Source organism: Solanum stenotomum, chromosome 9 (genome assembly GCF_019186545.1).
Source record: "Solanum stenotomum isolate F172 chromosome 9, ASM1918654v1, whole genome shotgun sequence".
NCBI classification, from domain to species: domain Eukaryota; kingdom Viridiplantae; phylum Streptophyta; class Magnoliopsida; order Solanales; family Solanaceae; genus Solanum; species Solanum stenotomum.
The window spans coordinates 39,632,513-39,653,492 of record NC_064290.1 but is presented as its reverse complement, the minus strand read 5'-3'; the positions used below and the strand labels follow the sequence as shown (position 1 = coordinate 39,653,492).

Here is a 20,980-nt window from a genome sequence, read left to right as displayed (position 1 = left end):
AAAGTAGGGTTGATGGCGGTAGGGTTTGTCTTAAAGAGCGTTTTGTTAGTAATAGTTTTTCATCTCTCTCAACTTTGTTATTTAAAGTTGATATACCTCTTATAAAAGTAACTCATATATATCCATATTGTCACATAAATGGCTCACATTTATCATTTTCTTCTAACGGAAGTAATTAAAAATATTTTATATTTTTCATTAAAAAGATATTCATGTGGGGGTAAATTTGATTTTTCTCATATGTATATATATTGCTTCTTTGATTCCACGACTAATTTGGATTTATTATTTTGATGGTCTAATTTATTTTCTCATTAACTCTTGTAAAATTTATCATATATGCCCCAAATTATTTTAAAGATACAAAATAAATTACAATATAGCTGCAAAAAGATAATTTTATATTTTTTTCTGACGTTTTCCCTTTTTCCATTCATCTTTAATTTATTTCTCGTATTTTCAACGAAAGATTGAAAGAAAAAAATAAAATAAAAATAAGAAACTCAAATAATGATAATCAAAGAAGTTAAAAACAATTATGTGTAAAAAGGATCATATATACTCCTACATAAAAAAATTTAAATTTAAAAATCAATTATTTTTTTTCCTTCCATTAGATAAATTAAGGTTGAACCCATCGACAGCTCCCTAAAGTTGGCACCAATTTTCACTTAGACACCTCAAGTAGGCTTTGTTTATTTTAAACACCTCAAGTAGGGGTCCGCTGTGTCATTTTGACACCTTTTTGACAATCAGCTAAAATTACAAGGCTTAAGTCATCAGCTGCCCCTTAAAGTTGTCCGCATAATTCACTTAGACACCTCAACTAAGACTAGTACCTATTGAACACTTTTACCAATATAAAAATTGTTCCTATTAGGCATTTTTTGATAATCAGCAAAATATATGAAGAGTGTGTGATACACTTGTGGTGACGTGGCAAAACCGCTAATTAAAAAATAACATGTGGCACTGGGCCCCAAAATTATTAAAAAAAAAAATTGTTTAAAATTATTTCAAACACTTTTTATATCTAATTTTTTAAAAAAATGAAAATGTCAACCTATTCTACCCAACCCCACCCCTACCCACCCCCTTTCATCTTCATCTTCTTCCCAAAACACATTCTTTCTCAAATCACAAAACCTAATTCTTTTCAAATAACTTGAAGATTAACTTTTAAAATATATATATATGCATTTTCATACTAAGAGTGAAGAAGAAAGAAAATTTTGCCAGCGGTTATTCATTTCTACATCGATGACAAAATTTTGCCGGCGGTTATTTATTTCTACATCGATGACAAAATGAAATTGATAGCTCAAAAATTAATTCTTTCAATTTTTTAAATATCATTTTTGTTAAATTTAATGAGTTTATATATGAATTTGAGTAAAAATCTTTGTTCGAAAATTTTGATAAACAAATATCGGCTAACTTTTTTTATATGTAAAAATCATTTATCTTCTTTCTTCTTCTTCATATTTGTTCCTTATTTTTATGAGATTTGAAATAAATCATACTTCTTTCAAATCTGAATCTTCATAGTTGATTTTCATTTATCTTCATATTTGAAAGAAATAATATTATTTTTCTATAAAAAAGAAAGAAAAACAATGTTGAAGCTAAAATGAAGAATGTTTTGCATACTAAAGTATGAAGAAGATGATAAGTAGGGAGTGGGGTATTTTTCTTTTTTTGAAAAAAGTGTAAATGAAAGAAGAAAAATGTTTTTAATTTAATTATAATGCCAAGTGTCAATAAAAGAAGAAAAAATGTAAAAAAAATTCAAAAAAACACTATTTTGAATCTTTTCACGCGCTTCAGGGAAGTGCAAAACACATTTTTTGCCATATCAGCGTTTTGTGTTTAATAAGTACATGTTTTGAACAATTTAGGTGTTCAATAGGTACAAGTCTTAGTTGAGGTGTCTAAGTGAATTATGCGGACAACTTTAAGGGGCGGTCGATGACTTAAGCCAAAATTACAAAGTGTGTGTAATACATTTATTGATGACATGACATGATGACTGATTAAAAGTTGACATGTAGCATTTGAGTGTAAAAAAAATGATTTTAAAATAAATTATTAAAAAGCAACTAATTTTTCAGCTAAAATAAATAAATAAAATTACCTATTTTCTACCATCCCACCCCACCCCTACCCCATCTGCCTTACGTCCCTTTTGCCTCCCCAACCCTACAGTCCTTTCTTGGTTTTTCTTCCAAAAAAATTTTTAAAAAAATCATTAGATTTTAGGTTTTTTTTTCTTTTTTTGGTTGTGAATTTGATTTTGAAAATCATATATGACATTCTTCTTCTACTTTTTTGAAAAAAAAATGTCTGTCTTGTTCTAAAAAATCTTTTCAAAATTAGTGTCATGATTTTTACAAATTTTGTTCTTATAAACATTTTTAAAATTAGTGTGATAGTTTTTTATTTTATATTTTCATATTTTGTAAGGTTTTTTATCATGATTTTTCATGGTGGAAGGTGGAATAAGTGGTAGGGCTAAAAAGTGAAGAAGGAACAAAATTTAAAAAAATCCAAAAATAAAACCCCTCACGCGCTCAAAATGGGTGCAGCACAAACAATATGTTAAGTCAACAAAAAGTGTCAAAATGACACCGCAGGACTCAACATGAGGTATCTAAAATGAACAAAGTTTAGTTGAGGTGTCTAAGTGAAAATTGATGCTAACTTTAGGAGGCTATCGATGGGTTTAGCCTAAAATTAAAGTATATATGAGTCACTTTTGTAACGGTAGAAATATACATAAGTCATTTTTATAACGATAGAAGTATATTGAAACCATTTTGTAACGAGAATATATAAACTCTATATGACATAGTTGTGATGTATAATCTACAAAATGAAGTAAAGTGTTGTAGGTGGTAAATTAAAATGAAAGACGATTTGAGGCTTGCGTGAAAGCAACAAGTTTTGGAATAACGTACGCTATTAAAAGTTCTCGAACTTAAAAAATATTATAGATAATATAAAATCATAGACAAAAATATAAATAAAAATCAAGCTGGCATTTTAAATAAATTAGCAATTACTATTTGTCCCTTGTATTAAGCTAAACATTAAGTAGGTGTCCAAATAAAATTTCAACTTTATCTCATTATTTCATCACATGATTTTAAATTATAATTTCATATCACATGACCAAACGGACCCTAAATTGAAGAAAAGAGAACATAATTTGTTACACAAATCAAGTAAATCTTTGTACCAAGGAAATTACACAGAAAAGAAAAAGAAAAGAAAAGAAAATATATTAAATATTATTCTCCACTCTTCCGTTGCGTGAATTTGGCTTCGCCGGCAAAATTCGTATTCTTTTCGCCACCTTCACGAAATCTCTGGATAAAATTCAAAGAGTAGGTTAATTATATCACATATTTTCCCTACACTCATTTTATGGCAGACTTAGGTATGTGATTTCGTTTTATCTAGTTCACTTATATTGGATTTTACAGAGTCTGCTCATGCACAATATGATTCGAAATTACACAAACGCACAACAAGCATATATACCTATTTTATATAAAAGTTTAATTGCTTTCATTCCAAAATATTGAAAATTCTTCTCTAAAAGTAAATCTGACAAAGTATATCCGCTTACCATTTTAATTTGTTAGTCTAGTTTAATTTGATGCAGAATTTAAGAATGCAAATAAGATGTTTAAATCTTATTATTTAAATTAAAGGAGTGTAAAATTAATAAAATATCTTTTAATCTAATGGCATGTAACATGTTACGAAAAAAATTGAAATTAAAAAGAAAGAACATTCTTGTAAAACCATATAAAAACAAAAGTAAGACAAATAATGGTAAAGTTTATGCTTCATCACCACATTTCTCTTACCCGAAGACAATGTTTTATATATCTTGGGGTGGTATAATAAAAATACAAAAAATAATCTTATCTATGTGACTTTCTAAAATTACCAAAATTTTCATAAAACTTTTAAAATCATCTTTTACCTAGTTTTAGTATAATAGTATGTCGATCTGAAAGTGAAATGATAGCACTACAACTAAAACAAAAATAGGGTCAATAAATATGCATTTTTACCGAGATTGCTAAAGTCTTTACCGATATGAGTTAATTGTCATTAGATTTAATGTCACTATACACTTTAAGGACATTTACAAAGATTGTTAATTGCCAGTAAAAAAAAATATTTAACGATAATTAAACTATTTTTGTTAAGTAATTGCCGCTAAAGTGTTTATATACGTTGGTGTGTGTTGAGTTAGATTACTTACTTCCAATTTAGATCACCAACAAGGAGGAGGTCATTTTCGATATCTTCATAAGCAATCAGATGACCAGGAAGAGCATTTGAAAGATCAACATTATTATTATTATTGTGTGAACACTCAACAATGTCACCACTATCTACAAACATCTGCTTAAGTGCTTTAGCAAGGCTTTGATAGCTACCAAGCTTGTGAAGACTTATCATCTGGCAAATCGAACGCCCTTCAACGACGACTGTTACTGCTGGTGGATCATTACATGATGATGATCTACTGGTCATGTGATCATAGTATTTTGTAGTAATTCTTTTGTTTAAACATTCTTGCCTAGTTTGTGACTCAAAGCTGCTCATTGAAAAATGGCTAGGGTGTTGTACTAGTCATAAGTTAGTGATTATTTATAGCACAAATGTCGGGTGCTGGTCTGAGACAACCCTAAACTTGAGCTATCCTTTTTCAGATTTCAAAGCATTCATTTATTGTCTATGACAAATAATTTATTTTTACTCACTCTTCTTCACTTCCCTCCCTCAGTACCAAAATAACTCACAACATGGATTATGTTGCAGTGGTGAGACTATTTCATCCTTATCGAGCTCTGGATATGGAGAAAATTCACACCGGTCAGGGCTCCAGACACCAGGTAAACAAAATTTCAATTCATTTGACACTTTTTGTTTAACTGTTCCAGAATATTTTATATTTAGTAATAATTTCATCTTTATTGAGACAATTTATAACCATATGCAAAGGAGGAGCAAACAGAGAGAAGCAGATGTCATTTTTTGTGATACTTGCAGTTAGACTCAATTGATAAAATGAAAGATGTCGCAACCGTCAATTTAGTTTTTACATCCATTACAAAGCAACACATCTTATCTTACGTTAATTTGCGGAGGAACTGTAACTCCTAGATTGCTGTGAAATACAACAAATACTTGTTTTGTCAATGCTTTGGTATGAATTTCAGCTAGGTGATGGTTGGACCTCACAAACTGAGTAAGAAGTTGTCCTCTGGCCACCTTCTCACGAACAAAATGATAGTCCATTTAAACATGTTTGGTTCTAGTATTCATAACTGGATTAACTGTCATGTACAAGGCACTCAAGTTTACAACACATTGTAGGAACAGATCAGAGGAACACACCAAGATCATGAAGTAGATACATGATCCATATCACCTCTGATGCAGTGGAGGCTAGTGCTCTATACTCAGCTTCAGCACTCGATCGAGCTATTGTGGTATGTTTCTTGAAAGTCTAAGAAATACATTTTGCACTAGGTAGATGTAATAGTTTGTAGTTGATTTCCTAGTAGTGGTACCTCTCCAATCAGCATTTGAATATCCATACAACCTACAATGTGATTATGAAATAATTTGTAAGTCCAAAATGTAGAGTACCTTTGATGTATCTGAGAATCTTTTTTACTCATTGAAGATGTTCAATGTTTGGACTTTGCATAACCTGGCTTGCTAAATTCACAGCATGAGTGATATCAGGTCTTGCTAAATAATTAGGAAAAAGACCCAGAAGCCTCTTAAAATAATTGTTGACTCAACCTACGGTTCAAACCTACAGACCATAGAACTTTCTACGGTTCGCACTGGTCAACCGTAGACCAAGTTCTAGGACCTTAAAAATCACCTATCTTTGACGGAACCCATGTTTGGTTCGTAGGTCTTCCTACGGTCCGTACATGTCAACCGTAGAAATCAACTTTAAGCTTTAAAATACTAAGTCTGGCAGTCACCTACGAGACCTATCTACGACTCGTACATAGAATGACGGACAATCCTAGTAAACCTTAAAAAGGATGTTGGGACTTGTTTTGATAAAAAATATTTTCCCACTTCATACGGCCGTCATCTACTGCATGTAGAAGCTTCTACGGTCTGTATATGGAAACCGTAGAGATAGCCTGCAACCCAAAATTTTATTTTCTCCCTTTTCCAAATTTCGAGGTGTTACAGAAAATTTCTAAGTTATGACCTGAATCATTGTACAACACTTTGCAACTCTACTCTTAATATTTGAATCATTCGTGTAATACATCAAACTTTGAGAAAGGCTAAAGAGAGCTAAGGGCAAAGTCCACGAACCCAAAATGGACCATGTACCTTTCACGGATCCCTAGACGAACCGTTTAGGAGTCCACGACCCGTTTAGGACTAGGTGGTCAACCGTTTAGGGCTTCGAAGGTGGGGTCACCTAGACGGGACGCTAGATAGCCCGTGGTGGCTTGTATGATCTGGTTAAAGGTCTGTATAAGTCACCTATTAGCTTTTAAGTTTCAAATCAACTTCAAATGATTATATCTCTCAGACCATAACGAATTATGTGACCCATAACCTATCAAATTAAAGGTCTTTGAGTTTTCTTTCCAACACCACCAAGTTTGCCTCATTTCGAGTTTGGGGTAAAATGTTATGCTCTTTTTAGTGAAGCCCTGTCAGATAGTTGAAGTTTCACGGACAGCTATACTACCAGTGAAGTTTCTCACGTACCGTGGAGCCTTAAAATGTCCGTGAAACCTCCCTTTAAGGGCACCTCGTCAGTTTTTTAAGTTGGGGCCGTTTTGATCTTTTTCATATACATTTACGTCGTTTTAACCTCTATTATAAGCCTAAACCATGAAGTTTTACACCTAATTAAGGGCTTAGAAAGTGTTTATCAATTCTCTTACATTCATTAACAATTCAAGTCATTAGAGCAAGGTTCCAAGAGGAGAAATTCTAGGGTTCGAGCGTTCTTCGAGTTTCGTCGATTTCGCCAAGAACTTCATCTTTCAAGTATGTAAGGTTATCATAGTGTTGGACTAGTTCGTCTCCACGCCCTACATCTAATTTCAAATCAGTAAAAGAGTAATCTAGGGTTCTATCCTTAGATTTGAATATTCTTGAGATGAGTTGATATTGAGTTCTTGAGTTGCTGATTATTAAATTTCTATTTCTAATCATTGCCATACATTGTGTATTGTGATTATTGAGTTGATTGTTCATGCCTATTTTTCAGCATGAACCTTATTCTTAAGTATTCATTCAATTCTTGCGAACATGGGTACATGATCATACTTTTTAGATGAATCCTTAGTGCTTTCGGGCAAAGCTTATTGAATCCACTTAGTTGAGAGGTTCTATACCCCGGCATGATATAGGATAGTTCTGGCAACGTGGACAAGACGTTGTATCATCACATAGCTCATAGCGATGGTTGTCAGTTAGAGAATCTCCTAATAGAGTTATACTGTATTTTCATATAACTCTTATTATATTGAGTTCAAAGATGAGTAAGTATTTTGTAAACCTTTAAATGATTTAACTCATTTATTTCTTTACATTCAGTTTGAGTATATTTTATCTATTACAACATTGTCATTCAGTTATTTCGTTTTGGCTATATTACATACTAGTACATTCAATGTACTAATGTCATTTGACCTGCATCTTTTTATGATGAAAATACAGGTGTTCAGGATCATCAACAAACGCTTCGTTGTGATCACTTTACACTTCAGATAGCTTGGGTGAGCCTACTTGCATTTTAGGGGACTTCACAGTTATTTTCTAGTCAGTTCTCTTGAGATGTCGTGGGTCTTGTCCCGACATCCATCTTGAGTAATAGAGCTTTCATAGATATATAGAGTTGAGAAGTCTCTCAGTATTTACTTTTCCTTGAGATGTTTTTGCAAACTATTATATTTATGTCTTTGAGTATTTTACAAACAGTCTGAGTTGAGTATTTACTTTGAGTTTAAATGTTCTAAATTTTATTTTAAAGCCTATTATCTCTTGAGTAAGTCTTCCGCTAAGTAGTCAGTCAGTCCAAGGGTTCGCTTGGGGACCAGAAATGGTTCTCGAGTGTCGGCCACGTCTAGGGTGTAGGGTCAGGGCGTGACATTTTATTACTCCATTTGTCCAACAATAGTTGTCCACTATTGACTTGGCACACCCCTTAAGAAACAATAAATAATAGGGGTAATATTACTATTTTATCCTTTGACTTTGTTTAATTTAATGATTTGAGAAATGTGTTAGATGATAAATAGTGTTTAATTGCAATGGTAAAATAGACACAAAAAGTAAATTATCTTTTGATTTTCTAAATTGGACAAATATTATTGGATAACTATTTTTAGTATAATGGACAACTATTATTGGACGGAAGGAGTATTAATAGCATGGGTAAATTAGACATAAAAGATAAATTATCTCTTGATTTTCTAAACTATAAAAATATTATTTGATAACTATTTTTAATATAATGGATAGCTATTGTTTGACATGGGGAGTTATCAAATTTTTCCAAATGAGAATGTTTAGGCAGTTTTCTAAAAAAAGAATTAAAATAAATTGTAGTTTTATTATTATCTAATGGGAAAAGGGTCTAATATACCCCTCAACTTTGTCATTTAGAGCTGATATACCCCTCGTTATGAAAGTGGCTCATATATACCCCTACTTATATGCAAATGGCTCACATATACCCTTTCCCTCTAACGGAAAAGAAAAAATAATAATTTTAGTTTCATTTTTTATTTTATTTTTTATAAAAAAACTATAATCCCATACGGGTATATTTAATCTTCCTCAAACATATTTTTTTGACTTTTTTTTTGTTTCAATGACTAATTTAGATTTATTATTTTGATGTCAAATTTATTTATGTTTCACTAATATTCTTGTAAAACTTATTATAGATGACCAATTTTTTTTTCTTCAAATACAAAAATTAAATTACAATATAGACAAAAAAAAATTGTTTTAAATTATAATATAGCCACAAAAAAATAGTTTTAAATTTTTTTCTTTACACTAAGGAATGAAAGAAAAAAATAAAATAAGAATAAGAAACTAAAATAATGAAAATCAAAGAAGTCAAAAAATAATTTATGTATGAAAAATATTGAAATATACCTTGAACTTTGCTAGAAAAATCCTATATACCCCTAAATGATTTTTTAAAAAAATTATAAGTTTAAAATTAATTTTTTCACTTCCGTTAAATGAAGGGTATATGTGAGCTCATTTTGTAATGGTAGGGGTATATGTGAGCCGTTTGTATAACGGTAAGGGTATATATGAGCCACTTTCATAACGAGGGGCATATCAGCTCCAAATAGCAAAGTTGAGGGGTATATCAGACCCTTTTCCCTTATCTAATTGCAAGTATGAAAGCAAGTAAATGAACAGTAGCAACTTCTGTTGACTAGAATATGTACTTGTAAAAGAGTTTATACATAGCTGATCAAGTTGACAAATGAGCACATACATCCTCTAGTAATATGGCAAGTGGGATTAGTGTTCTTCCGTCCGATTCTCATCAATCAACTAATAGTTATTATCTTAAAAAGTCATATTTCAATTTTTTTAATATATATATTTTTTTTGAGATAATAACTATTAGTTGTATGATCATCTGAGAAATCAACTCCTAATATTCTGAAGTTTTGGTGTCCTAAAGTTTCCAATTGTAACTTTACAACCTTTTGGCTAACTCAATTCACTTAGTAGGGAAAATCATTAAACAATTTCCAACATTGAGATAGTGATACTTTTCACATTAAGGTTGAGGACGCCATTTATTGTATAAATTGTCAAACATTGAAAGGAGTCATCAAATAAATTCGTACAGACTACAAACATTATGGACCAATTTGAAAATTTGGTCAACTAATTTAACTTAGACTTCACAGTAAAAGGAAACACAAAACACCATTTGCATCGTACAACTAATTTAAAGAGTAGGCTACTAGTGAAGAAAATAGGGGATGTTTGCTTCTGGCTGCAAAAGTTGTTGTGCACCTTTTTGTCCTTAAACAATTACTAATTATGGAGATTCTGAGATAAATGTAAATACTTTTATACTCTCCATCCAATAATAATTGTTCACTATAATATTTTGGGATGTTTTAATAATATTTGTCCACTTTATGAAATTAATGAATAATTTTACAATTTAATTCCTAATTTATCTTTATCATTAAATATAATTATTTATCTATTACATTGCATTTATTATATTCAAATAGTAGACAAATATTATTGGATAGAGGAGTACTAATCTATTACCTTAAAGAATATCATAAGTAGCACGATCGTCATCTAAAAAAAAAGTTAAATTTACAGTGAAGTTTAACTTTTACCGTTAAAATTTGTGTACTATGAAAGGTAATATTTGGAGAAAGCATAACTTGATATCCGGTAAATTATGGTAGGTGACTGGTTACAACAAGTAACAATATATCGATCGTGTAAAAACACATATATACGATCAATATATATATATATATATAAAATTTAAATAAACTATCCTCTTCGTATTAATTCATGTCATATGATTTGACTTGACATAAAATTTAACAAATAAAAGAAGATTTTTAAAAATTTATTATTTAAAATATTTGATTATTTATGTGACTATAAATCATTTTATTATGGCCAAAAAGAGAATTTTAAAGTTAAGTTATTTGTAATTATATAAAAGTGATACTCTTCCATTTCAAAATAATCGAATTGTTGAGGCATTTTTCATATTTAAAATTAACTTAATTGTTCAATCTTCAAGACTACTTTTAGAATATTCTTCCATTTACCCTTCATTTAGATTTTCTATGTCATAGTTCAAGAAACTTTAACTACTTTGAATTATTTACTATGCAATGAGTTCAAGACATTTTTGAATTATTTAGAATTGAAATTAGTTATTATGATTAATGTTTTGTTGTTCTAAAGATTAATTTGACAATACTCCCTATGTCCCTAATTACTTGTCCATTTTTATTTTTTTAGTTGTCCTTAATTACTTATCCATTTTGACAAATCAAAGAAAGGATAAAAAAAATTTACCTATTATACCCTCAATTAATTACTTTGAAAAAGGTAGAACTTCTTGAAAATCTTAAGTTTTTAATTCATCTACTTCATAATTAATAAGGGTACAATGGTAAACTCACTATGTCAATTATTGTTTTCTTAATGGGTGTGTCAATTCTAAAGTGGACAAGTAATTAGGGACAGAGGGAGTACTTAATAAGGGTAAAAACGGAAAGTAATGTTTAATTTGTGTTCTAATCTTCTTTTCTCAAATGGTGTGAAACATCCAATAATTTAATTATTTTGAAATAAAGAGAATATTACTTTTGAAACAGACTAAAATGGTGGGAACAAAAAATTGAATGTGGTATTAATGGGAAAGTAAGAAAACATATGAAAAATAAGTCTTGTAAATTGAAATTTGCATGGGCTGTAGAGACGACCGCGCTGCAGTAGGCGATGGGTTCGCTACTTTGAATATATCATGTTTTCTCTAAAACTAATTTTATATTATAATAAAAACAACGTTAATCTTACTTCACCTTCTTTGTGTTTTGTGCACAATAAACTTTTTACTTCATTTACCTTTTATATTTAATTATCTGTTGGAAACAGATGTGATTTCTCAAGATGGATAACATGGGTCTTTACCGTTAAAATATCTTCATATATAAATCAACTTTTTTTATCTAGATAATTAATTAAGTTCCTACTAAAATAATATTACGATTCAAGACTATTCCTAGATGTGACATGTTGCCTAGAGTCATGATTGACCCCAAACTAACCATATGGCATAGCACAGGGGCAAGTCAACAGATTACGTGACCGTAAGTCAAAATCATAGTAAGAGGCCCTTAAATTTATTTTATAAAATTTATACACTAACAAGAAAATCGATTTTCTACGCAATAGATTAATCATGTAAGACAAAAAAATATCAAATTTCACACAAAATAAAAAAGAAAGCAAGAAGAGTACAAAAAATAAAATTGATGGATTATCGATGATGAGCTTCAAAACTCAAATTGAAATTTTAATTTGGCTATCATCACAGATATGAAAAAGAAAAGAACATACATAACTTAATAATTAAAGTTTTGAGCATGGATAGTAACAAAAATATTCAAATTTCTGATCAATTTAAATGATATAGTTATTTTTAAATGATATAATTTATTCCATTAAGTAGCACTCATTGGTGAATATCTAAAACAAATTATAAAAAATTTCATATAATATATTAAATTAAAACGAAAAGGAAACTTGTGCATGAACATTTTTGTGTTCACGTAGTTCAAGAAAAGATTGAAAAAAAATCATTATGTTATCAATACGTATAACTTAGTTCCGATATAAAAAGGATAAAATTTAAAATTGGAAGTTAAAACAAATATATCAAATAATGAGTGAAAAGATTATGAGAATTTATGAATTTATTGGTAAAAAATACTCTCAAACAAATAATAAAAAAAAATATACAATAACAATTTTATTTATTTAAATTGTATTAATGTATAATAAAATTAATAATAATAATCTAAACAAATTTGGGGCCTTCAAATTTTTGAGGCCTAAGGCAATGGCCTCACCGGCCAAGCCTTAGAGCTGCCCCTGGCATAGCATAACATTAAGATAGTATACATAACAGAAATAAATGGAAAGTGGAATAAAGTCTCAAGTAGCTATCATATCAATGGAATGATCTGACACATACGAACATAAGTGGAAATCTAGTTGTCCGTCTGAAAATCTCTAAGTCATAGTGAGTTACTAGGACAAGTCCCTAACTAACTCTAAATTGTCTGAAACTGGATGATAGTATTAATTGAAGAAAAGACATATGTATGTCCCCGAAATATGAGGACCTACCAACAGTGTGCAAGCTGAAGGGCACCTGTATTAATCGCGGATCTGATGAGATGCGTCAGAACCTATATTATGAAACTGTCACTCCCTGAGCCTACATCCTGGGCGGGACTGGCACTCGAAAGTCATTGTTGGCTCCAAGCAAACCCTTGATCTGGCTTACTTAACTCAACGGAAGACAATATTCATATCTATAATGATCAATGAACTTAACTGAATTGGATAATAAAATAACTAAGAATGTTTTAAAGATTAAACATTCAACTTGGCCAAAAGTGGCAACCCAAGTCTTAACAATAAGAAATGTTAATGAAAAGACTCAAAGGAATAACATCTGAGTGTCTATGAAGCCTCTAAAACAACTGAGATGGATGTTGGGACAAACCCCACAACATCCTAATGAACTAACTAGAAAGAAATGAAAATAGATCCTCCGGAATGCAAGGAGGCTCACCGACTGACTCTGAATTGCTAACTGAATCAACGGTGCACTGGAATGTCGATCCTAGTTACCTGTGTCTGCATCTTAAGACGATGCAGGCCAACTGGCATCAGTACATTGAATGTACGAGTATGCGAGTTGGAATGCTACAACAACATAGGCTTGAAAGAAATTCTGAAAGAAACACTTACCTTGGCTCTTCTCAACTCATGAATACTTAACTGAACTCATTTCAATATAAAGTAGTTTAAAACAAGTGTCATATAAAGAAAAGTTTTTAAAAAACATGATGTCAACTCTGTGTATTTAGAAATACAATAACAACTATGTATGTATGCAAATATACAATATGAACTCTGCTTGTATATGAAAAATACAAATTTATCTGATGTATATAAAGATACAAAATAATGTTGTGGGAGTTTCTCTAATCGACAATCATCCACTACAACATTTTAGGATTTTAACCACACCAGTAAAGTGTAGCCTAAATTAGCAAAAAGTGTGGTCTTTGATAAAAGGCTACACTTTTGAACTTTAAGCAACGCTTTCTAGGTGGTGGCCTAAAGAAGCGTAACCTTTGACATTACGCCACACTTTTTAAATGTTGCCATCACAGCTATAGTTATAAAGCGTGGCCAAAGAGGTATAAGGGCACGCTTTGTACCGATTCATTAGCAACACCTTTTTTTTATTATACTACACTTAAAAGTGTTGCCTTTTCTTTGTTATTGGTCACACTTAAAAAGTGTTGCCTTTTATATCTCATCTGGAACAACACTTATAAAGTGTAACTTTTCTTATGTACAAGAAAACATCCTACAACAACACTTTTGAAGTGTGACAATGTTGTATAGAATTTTATAGCCACAATTTTTTATTTATAAGAATAATAATTTTTATTTGCATATATTCAATAATCACATAATTAAATATACAAGTGACCTAAAGCACAAAATTAGCTAATAATTAAAGCGAAGCTATATATTTAAAATAAACTTCGAGAAACATTTCTTGTACAACCAATACTTAGAAAGTGATTGCTTAAAGATCTCTACTATCAATAAATTCCACAAAATCAAATGCATTCAAAACATATATGATAATAATACAAAAACTCTTCATCGTTCACTACATAAGATCGAGTTTACTTCTAGCCACTATTCAAATTCAATTACCGGCATTTTCCTGCACATTCAAAATAAAATTATAAGTTAGTGAAATGAATCATGTATTTAATATGCTCAAATTCACAATAAGTCAAACCAATCCATAACAATAAAGTTGTGGAAATGCATAATTGGAGAGCATTCACTGTAAGCCAACCAATCCAAATCAATATATGCAAATTATATAGATCAGGCATCTGGCTTCATTGCCTATTTGTTGTAAATTACTATCTATCTAATGATAGAATAAGTTGGAGTATTTTAGACATAAGTTATACATGATGATTGTATATATATCTGCAGATATAGCCTACACTTTATGGTTTACATAAATCCAATGCCCCGACCCCTCTATGGTATAACCCGTATAATCTATTCCTCATTCCATGACTGTAATACATAACTAGTTGGACTTGTATATACTCAAGCAGGGCCAAAATGTCCTAGGAAGGAAGCTGCCCCATTGCAAAATCAAAACAAAGCACAAGCATCAAAAACCTAAATAGCTTTATTGCAACACTAGATAAAGCTTAACTAGCACAAGTGACAGCAAACTCACTCCCAAAAAATACAACAAAATCTTTAACCTTCCAAGAAATTCAAAAGGGGGAGCTTTAACTATGAGAAACAATTTAAGCAATGAAAACCAAAACCATCTCTCACAACAACCATCACAGTTCAAAGTAGTAAAACGGCAGGGGAAAGGAGTACACAACTACAACCCAAAATGACTAGTCCTCCTTCAACACAATACAATACTCATCCAACTAAAAATATAAACCTTTCTAGGTATAGAAGCTGAAAGGAGACAATGAGTGACAAAAATAAAGTACAGATTGAACTTTCAAAGATTCAAGATAGTAAAACAAGTTCAGCATTTCTTTAGAAAAAACATCAGCTCAACTAGAAGAAAAACAAAAAACAAAAAAGTCTCTTTCAAAGATTTACTGAAGAAACTCTACTTCTTGCAATGATTATAGCTTCATGTTATCTTGGAACCTCAAGTTCTTTAATGCACTCAACCTGTATAACCTCAAGTAAATGGACTATTGTCTACTGAATCACTTGCAAAGCTAATCCATCTTGAATGCACTACCTTCTCAAGACAACATAGGCTACTGATTCACGTTAAAATGCAAAATTTCATTCTATCAAAACTAAAAGAAAAATGAAGCTCACAAAGGTCACAAGTTGTAAAGAAAAAGGCAGATTCATTTGTAACTAGAGAACAAACACTTAAGTAGGTCACAACCCAAACAAATGAAACAGTACCACATCTCTGAAAAACACAAAATGACAAGAATCAAATACAAATTCATTGTGAGAATTAGAAAAAAAAAATGTTCCATATTGAAAGAGATCATTCACAACATAAAATGACCCTATCAAGGTTGAATAAATATGCACCTACTAATATGAGTGAGAACTGATCAATCTAAACTTAGAAAACAAGCACATGAACAATGGAGTAATTTCTTTGACACCTTCAAAACCCATAACCAAAATCAAGAAAACTACTACAACAGATTGAGACAGAACAAACTCATGGTTATTAACAAATAAATAAACCAAGCTTAAGGCGAGCACAACAACTACGAACTCAAGAAGACTAAGAATAGGGAAAACAATGCTTGAATGGTGGCAGATAGATACCACTATCTTATAATAGAGGAGAAAATTCAATGAACTACTTTTGAAACAAAAAATCGATAAAAGATAATATATTAATTTGTTATATGAGCTTAACCAGTATGCAACAAATCTGAGACATCATGTATTTCCCTACATAATTTTATAAACAGCTACAACTATAATGCCTCAAAGGCGGACCAAGAATTCAAAAAACGCAAGGTCATTTGATGAACCTGATCATGACAGGTTACGAAATGGAAGAACAAGCTAACAAAATCAAAGACAAAAGACTTGATAAGGATTTGACGGATGACGTTCAACCTGTCTCAAGAAAGAAAACAATCAAAACCTAAAATCACACAACAATATGTAAACTAACATATCCAGATGATCACGACCAAGATGGAATACACATGGATGAGAAAACAAAATTTCAACAGCGAGGTCTCTATGAAACTGATCACAAGCAGGTTATGAAAAAGAGTAATGACTTAGTTATAAAAGAACTGGTTCACAATCAGAAAGCCAATACCTTAAAAGAGGTTTCGGATAAATTCAAAAGGAAAAATAGGTGAAGAAAACACATTGGACAACTTCCAAAAGAACACCAATCAAGTCAACAATAAGAGAAGATACACAAGCAACAAAACGAGAACAACCTTGGATATCGATAACAATAGGAGACTACTAACAGAGAATTTGAAATACAAAATACCTTTTTAAGAACCGAATCATGAGCTGCCTCTGAAGAATGTGGAACATTTTGGCCTCTTACAGCTTGTGCGCTACTAGCATCAACAGGTGAAGCAAGGTTAGATCCGACACACCCTGGTATTTCTTGAACATTCAATAGAGGGTTGTTTTTCAGCAATTGACAAAATAAATGTCGCATTTCATCTCTCATTTTATTCATTTCTTCCTTTAGAGAAGCGATTTCATTGGCATGCTTTTGTTTTAGCTTGTTAGTTTCCTCATCTTTCTTCAAAGAACTTGTTGTCACTAACTTACAATAGCTAAGTCAACCAGGCTGCTCCTTTCCAAACACTGCCCTAAGTGCATCATCAGTTCTTTCCCCAGAATTTTGGCGATTCTGAAGTTCATCTTGTTGAATAAAATTTATGAATACAGACTTTAATATATGAATAAGGATTGTTTTATCAAGCTACCAAACGACCCCTTAGAGCTTTAAAGGGGGATCTAATCTATTTTAGGAATGTCACGCACTTTGTAATCAAATAAGGAGATTTCTTTCCTTGAAAATTTTGACACCACTGATGCAAATATGGAGAAAAGATTATAGTGGTGAAGAGAGGGATTCATAGAAAATATCCCATTTTTCAAAATTTACTTCCAAAAAGTTGGACCTATTAGCAATTAGTGCTACAATAATTAAGTTCCTCCACCACAAACACAAACAAAGAGCTTTAGAGAAATGGCGAAAAGAGCAGAGAATGAGCAGCCACAAAAATCTTTTGGCTGGGCAGTCAGGGACCTCTCTGGAATTCTCTTGCCCTTCCATTTCTCCCGCAGGCATCTTTTTCATTATATATTGACTGCATCACAACCCTTTAGAATATAATTCTTTGAATTTATTAATGAGTATAAACATGCATGTTGTATTCTCTTTGAATTATTTGAAAAAATTTATACAAAAAGGCAATTGTTTAAAATCTTTGATTTATGACCTGAAGAAATGAAAATTGTGAATTTTTTAATATATATGTTTTTGTTTGAATTGATGGCAGAGAAAATGGTGATGATGATGTTACAGTAAAGATACATTATTGTGGAGTATGTCACTCAGACTTGCATATTGTGAAGAATGGATGGGATAAATAAAGAGAATACCCTCAAAGAAAGCCTATAACAATCTGGTTCACATAATTTTTGAGTTCAGAAACCTCTTGGAGATCTGGAAAATGTTTAGCTTCTTTAGCCATGAAAGGAAACCTAAACAACTTTTCCTAATAAATAATTATGCGACATCGACAGAGAATTCTCCGAAGACATACTTGATAAAATTCAATGGAGTCAGAATCTCCACGATATATAAATTTTAATTTTGAATTAAATTCACTACTAAATTTCACTCTTCCAATTTTTACTCATCCTCTCTATTTTTGTTTACATTTGACATCCAAAACTAAATTTTGCCCTTTTCAGGCAGCAAGATTGTCGAAGAACCAGCTGCTGGACAAAAAAAACTACATTCAGAGTACATACCAGCAAATTGAGAAAGGAAAGATAAGGCAGCATTTGAAACTCAACTTGTAGTCGGAACTTCAAAACTATATGTAGAGCAGCTGCTGTAGAACTAAAAAGTAACCAACAATTCAACAATAAAAGGCATGGGGGAAAAATCTCAAATAATAAACTGATCTATCAGATTATGCACACAATCATCTTGTTTATGAAGGCAAGAAGGAGTAATTGCAAATACATCACATATGAAATGGAAGATAGTGGTGGAGGCTCTCTATAGATATAATCCATCAGTGAAGGTGATCAAAATTAATTGGAAACCACCTGATACCGGATGGGTTGAAACTACTACTGATGGAGCATCAAAAGGAATTCAGGAAGAAGTTCTTAGGGGTTTTGTGTGAGAGCTACAACAGGAGATATTATGCAAGCTAAGGCTAAGGAGATCGAAGAACCTTCGGTACCAACACACAAGTAGAAGCTATGGCGATCTTCATGCTCTAAAATATATAGAGACAACCCAATTAGACAAGATTTTTATTGAAACTGATTCGCTGTTACTTGAAAAACATTATTGAAAGGGTATGAAAAGTACCATGGAAAAAAGTGACCATAATGGAAAAGATATGGAGACTCATGCAGGGGAGAACAGTGAGAGTAACGCACATTTATATGCATGTATATGTATTTCATGTAAAGGAATTAAATAAATACATCAGTGCACATTAGTGAAGTTAGCTACAAGCTATTACATTATACATTGCAATGTTAGCAGTGTGAGCAGAATAGTTTGTTAGAGAAGTTAGTTATACACTGTAGCAATCAGTTAGGTAGCAGCTATGCAAGTCTGTTACAATAAGATTGTATATATATCCCTGTATTACATTTTGTGAATAATCAATAAGACATAATGCTTTTCATTCCTCTCAATGTTGCTCTCATCCATGGATCCTGCGTTGATCCAGAATTATCAAACTTAACATGGTATCAAAGCTTTCGAGCTTCAATTGAGAGTCAATGCAGTAAGAACTTCGTAGTTGAAGTTCAGATTCGAGCTTCTTTTCTTCATTTTCTTCAGTTGTGCACTCGATTTCTTCGTTGTTCACTCGATTTCTCGATTTCTTCCTTTCTTTGTGATTTCAATGGGAAATTCTGGTACTGGAAATCAATTGGGTACTGTCATGGCTGCTACCACAATTGATCATCTTCATCCTCTCTATTTGTATCCATCTGATGCACCTAGATCACTCAATATGGGTATTATGCTTACAGGAACTGATAATTACACTTTGTGGAGCTATGCAGTTGGCTATGCTTGGGAAAAACAATGTGGGATTCATTGATGGTACAGTAGACCGAGATCAATTCACAGGTGATTGTAACGCAATTGTAGTATCATGGATTCTGTGCAATGTTAGCAAGGATCTACACAGTGGAGTGCTTTTTTGCTCAGATGCGCATCTAATTTGGGAGGATTTGAAAGAAAGGTTTCACAAGGTAAACAGTTCACGTATTTTTCAGCTACACAAAGAGATCTTCACACTTGTTCAAGGATTCTCTTCTGTTTCAATATATTACTCTAGGCTTAAGGATCTATGGGATGAATATGATTCTATCATGCCTCCTTCTTCTTGCACATGTTCTAAATCTAGGGATTTCTTTGAGCACTTACAATTTCAGAGAATGTTACAATTTCTCATGGGACTCAATGATAACTATAGCCAAGCTAGGAGCCAAATTTTATTGATGTCTCAACTGCCTACTGTTAATCACGCATATGACATGATTAATCAGAATGAAAGCCAGAGAATGGTTGCTAATTCGAGCAGAATATCACCTGAGAATTTAGCACCAACAACATTATTCACAAATAGATTCGAATCAGTCACTCGGAAGCAGCAAAAGAAGCCTTACAATCCTCATGGCTTATGTGAATTTTGTAATGTGAAAGGACATCTGAAAATTGACTGTCTCAAGTTGATGAAATGTGATTTTTGTCATAAGACTGGTCATCTTAAAACTAACTGTTATAAGCTCATTGGATATCCACCTTACTACAAGGGCAGGAGAGATCATGTTGTAGCTGGTAATTCGATCTATGATACAGGGGTTTTACAGCAGCAACAACACAATATTGTCACTGGTAATTCAATCTATGATGCAGGAGTTTTACAGCAGCAGCAGCACAATGTTGTATCTGGTAATTCAATCTTTGATGCAGGGGTTTTACAGCAGCAACATCAGTATATGTCATCTCCTTCCCAACAATATCAGTATCATCAGTCTATGCCTTCTTCTTCAGTTATGCCTATGTTTACTCCAGGACAACATCAGCAGTTGCTCAGAATGTTGGATCAAGCTACACTTGCTGATAAACCTGGAACTGCACATATGGCAGGTATCTCACCTATTCATAAGGCTGATTCATTGACCTGGATTGTTGACACTGGGGCTTCTCACCATATGCTTGGTGATTCTTCTTATTTACACCATAAAGGATTAATAGATGGTGCAGGTCATGTTCAGCTACCCACTGGTGATTCTGCTAAAGTATCACACATTGGGGACTGTCATATAG

At 31.9% G+C, this 20,980-nt stretch overlaps 2 protein-coding genes across 2 annotated transcripts in view; one reads left to right on the top strand and one right to left on the bottom strand.

Annotated features, from left to right (window-relative positions):
- Positions 1-20,980, top strand: part of LOC125876926 (pre-mRNA-processing protein 40A-like) — a 1,068,087-nt gene that overhangs the window by 273,787 nt on the left and 773,320 nt on the right. The window lies entirely within an intron of this gene.
- On the bottom strand, positions 3,206-4,697 carry LOC125876932 (auxin-responsive protein IAA33). The gene is made up of 2 exons (XM_049558224.1): positions 4,280-4,697; positions 3,206-3,368 (listed from the first exon to the last, which is right to left on the bottom strand). Exons 1-2 carry the CDS (start codon positions 4,624-4,626, stop codon positions 3,284-3,286), a joined length of 432 nt encoding a protein of 143 aa, XP_049414181.1. The 5' UTR covers positions 4,627-4,697; the 3' UTR covers positions 3,206-3,283.

Excerpts from the sequence above, each read along its gene's own strand:
- LOC125876932 (XM_049558224.1), bottom strand. The coding sequence starts at position 4,626 with ATGAGCAGCTTTGAGTCACAAACTAGGCAAGAATGTTTAAACAAAAGA. Across the intron at positions 3,369-4,279 it reads GTTGGTGATCTAAATTGGAA|AGATTTCGTGAAGGTGGCGA; the intron begins GTAAGTAATCTA and ends AATTTTATCCAG.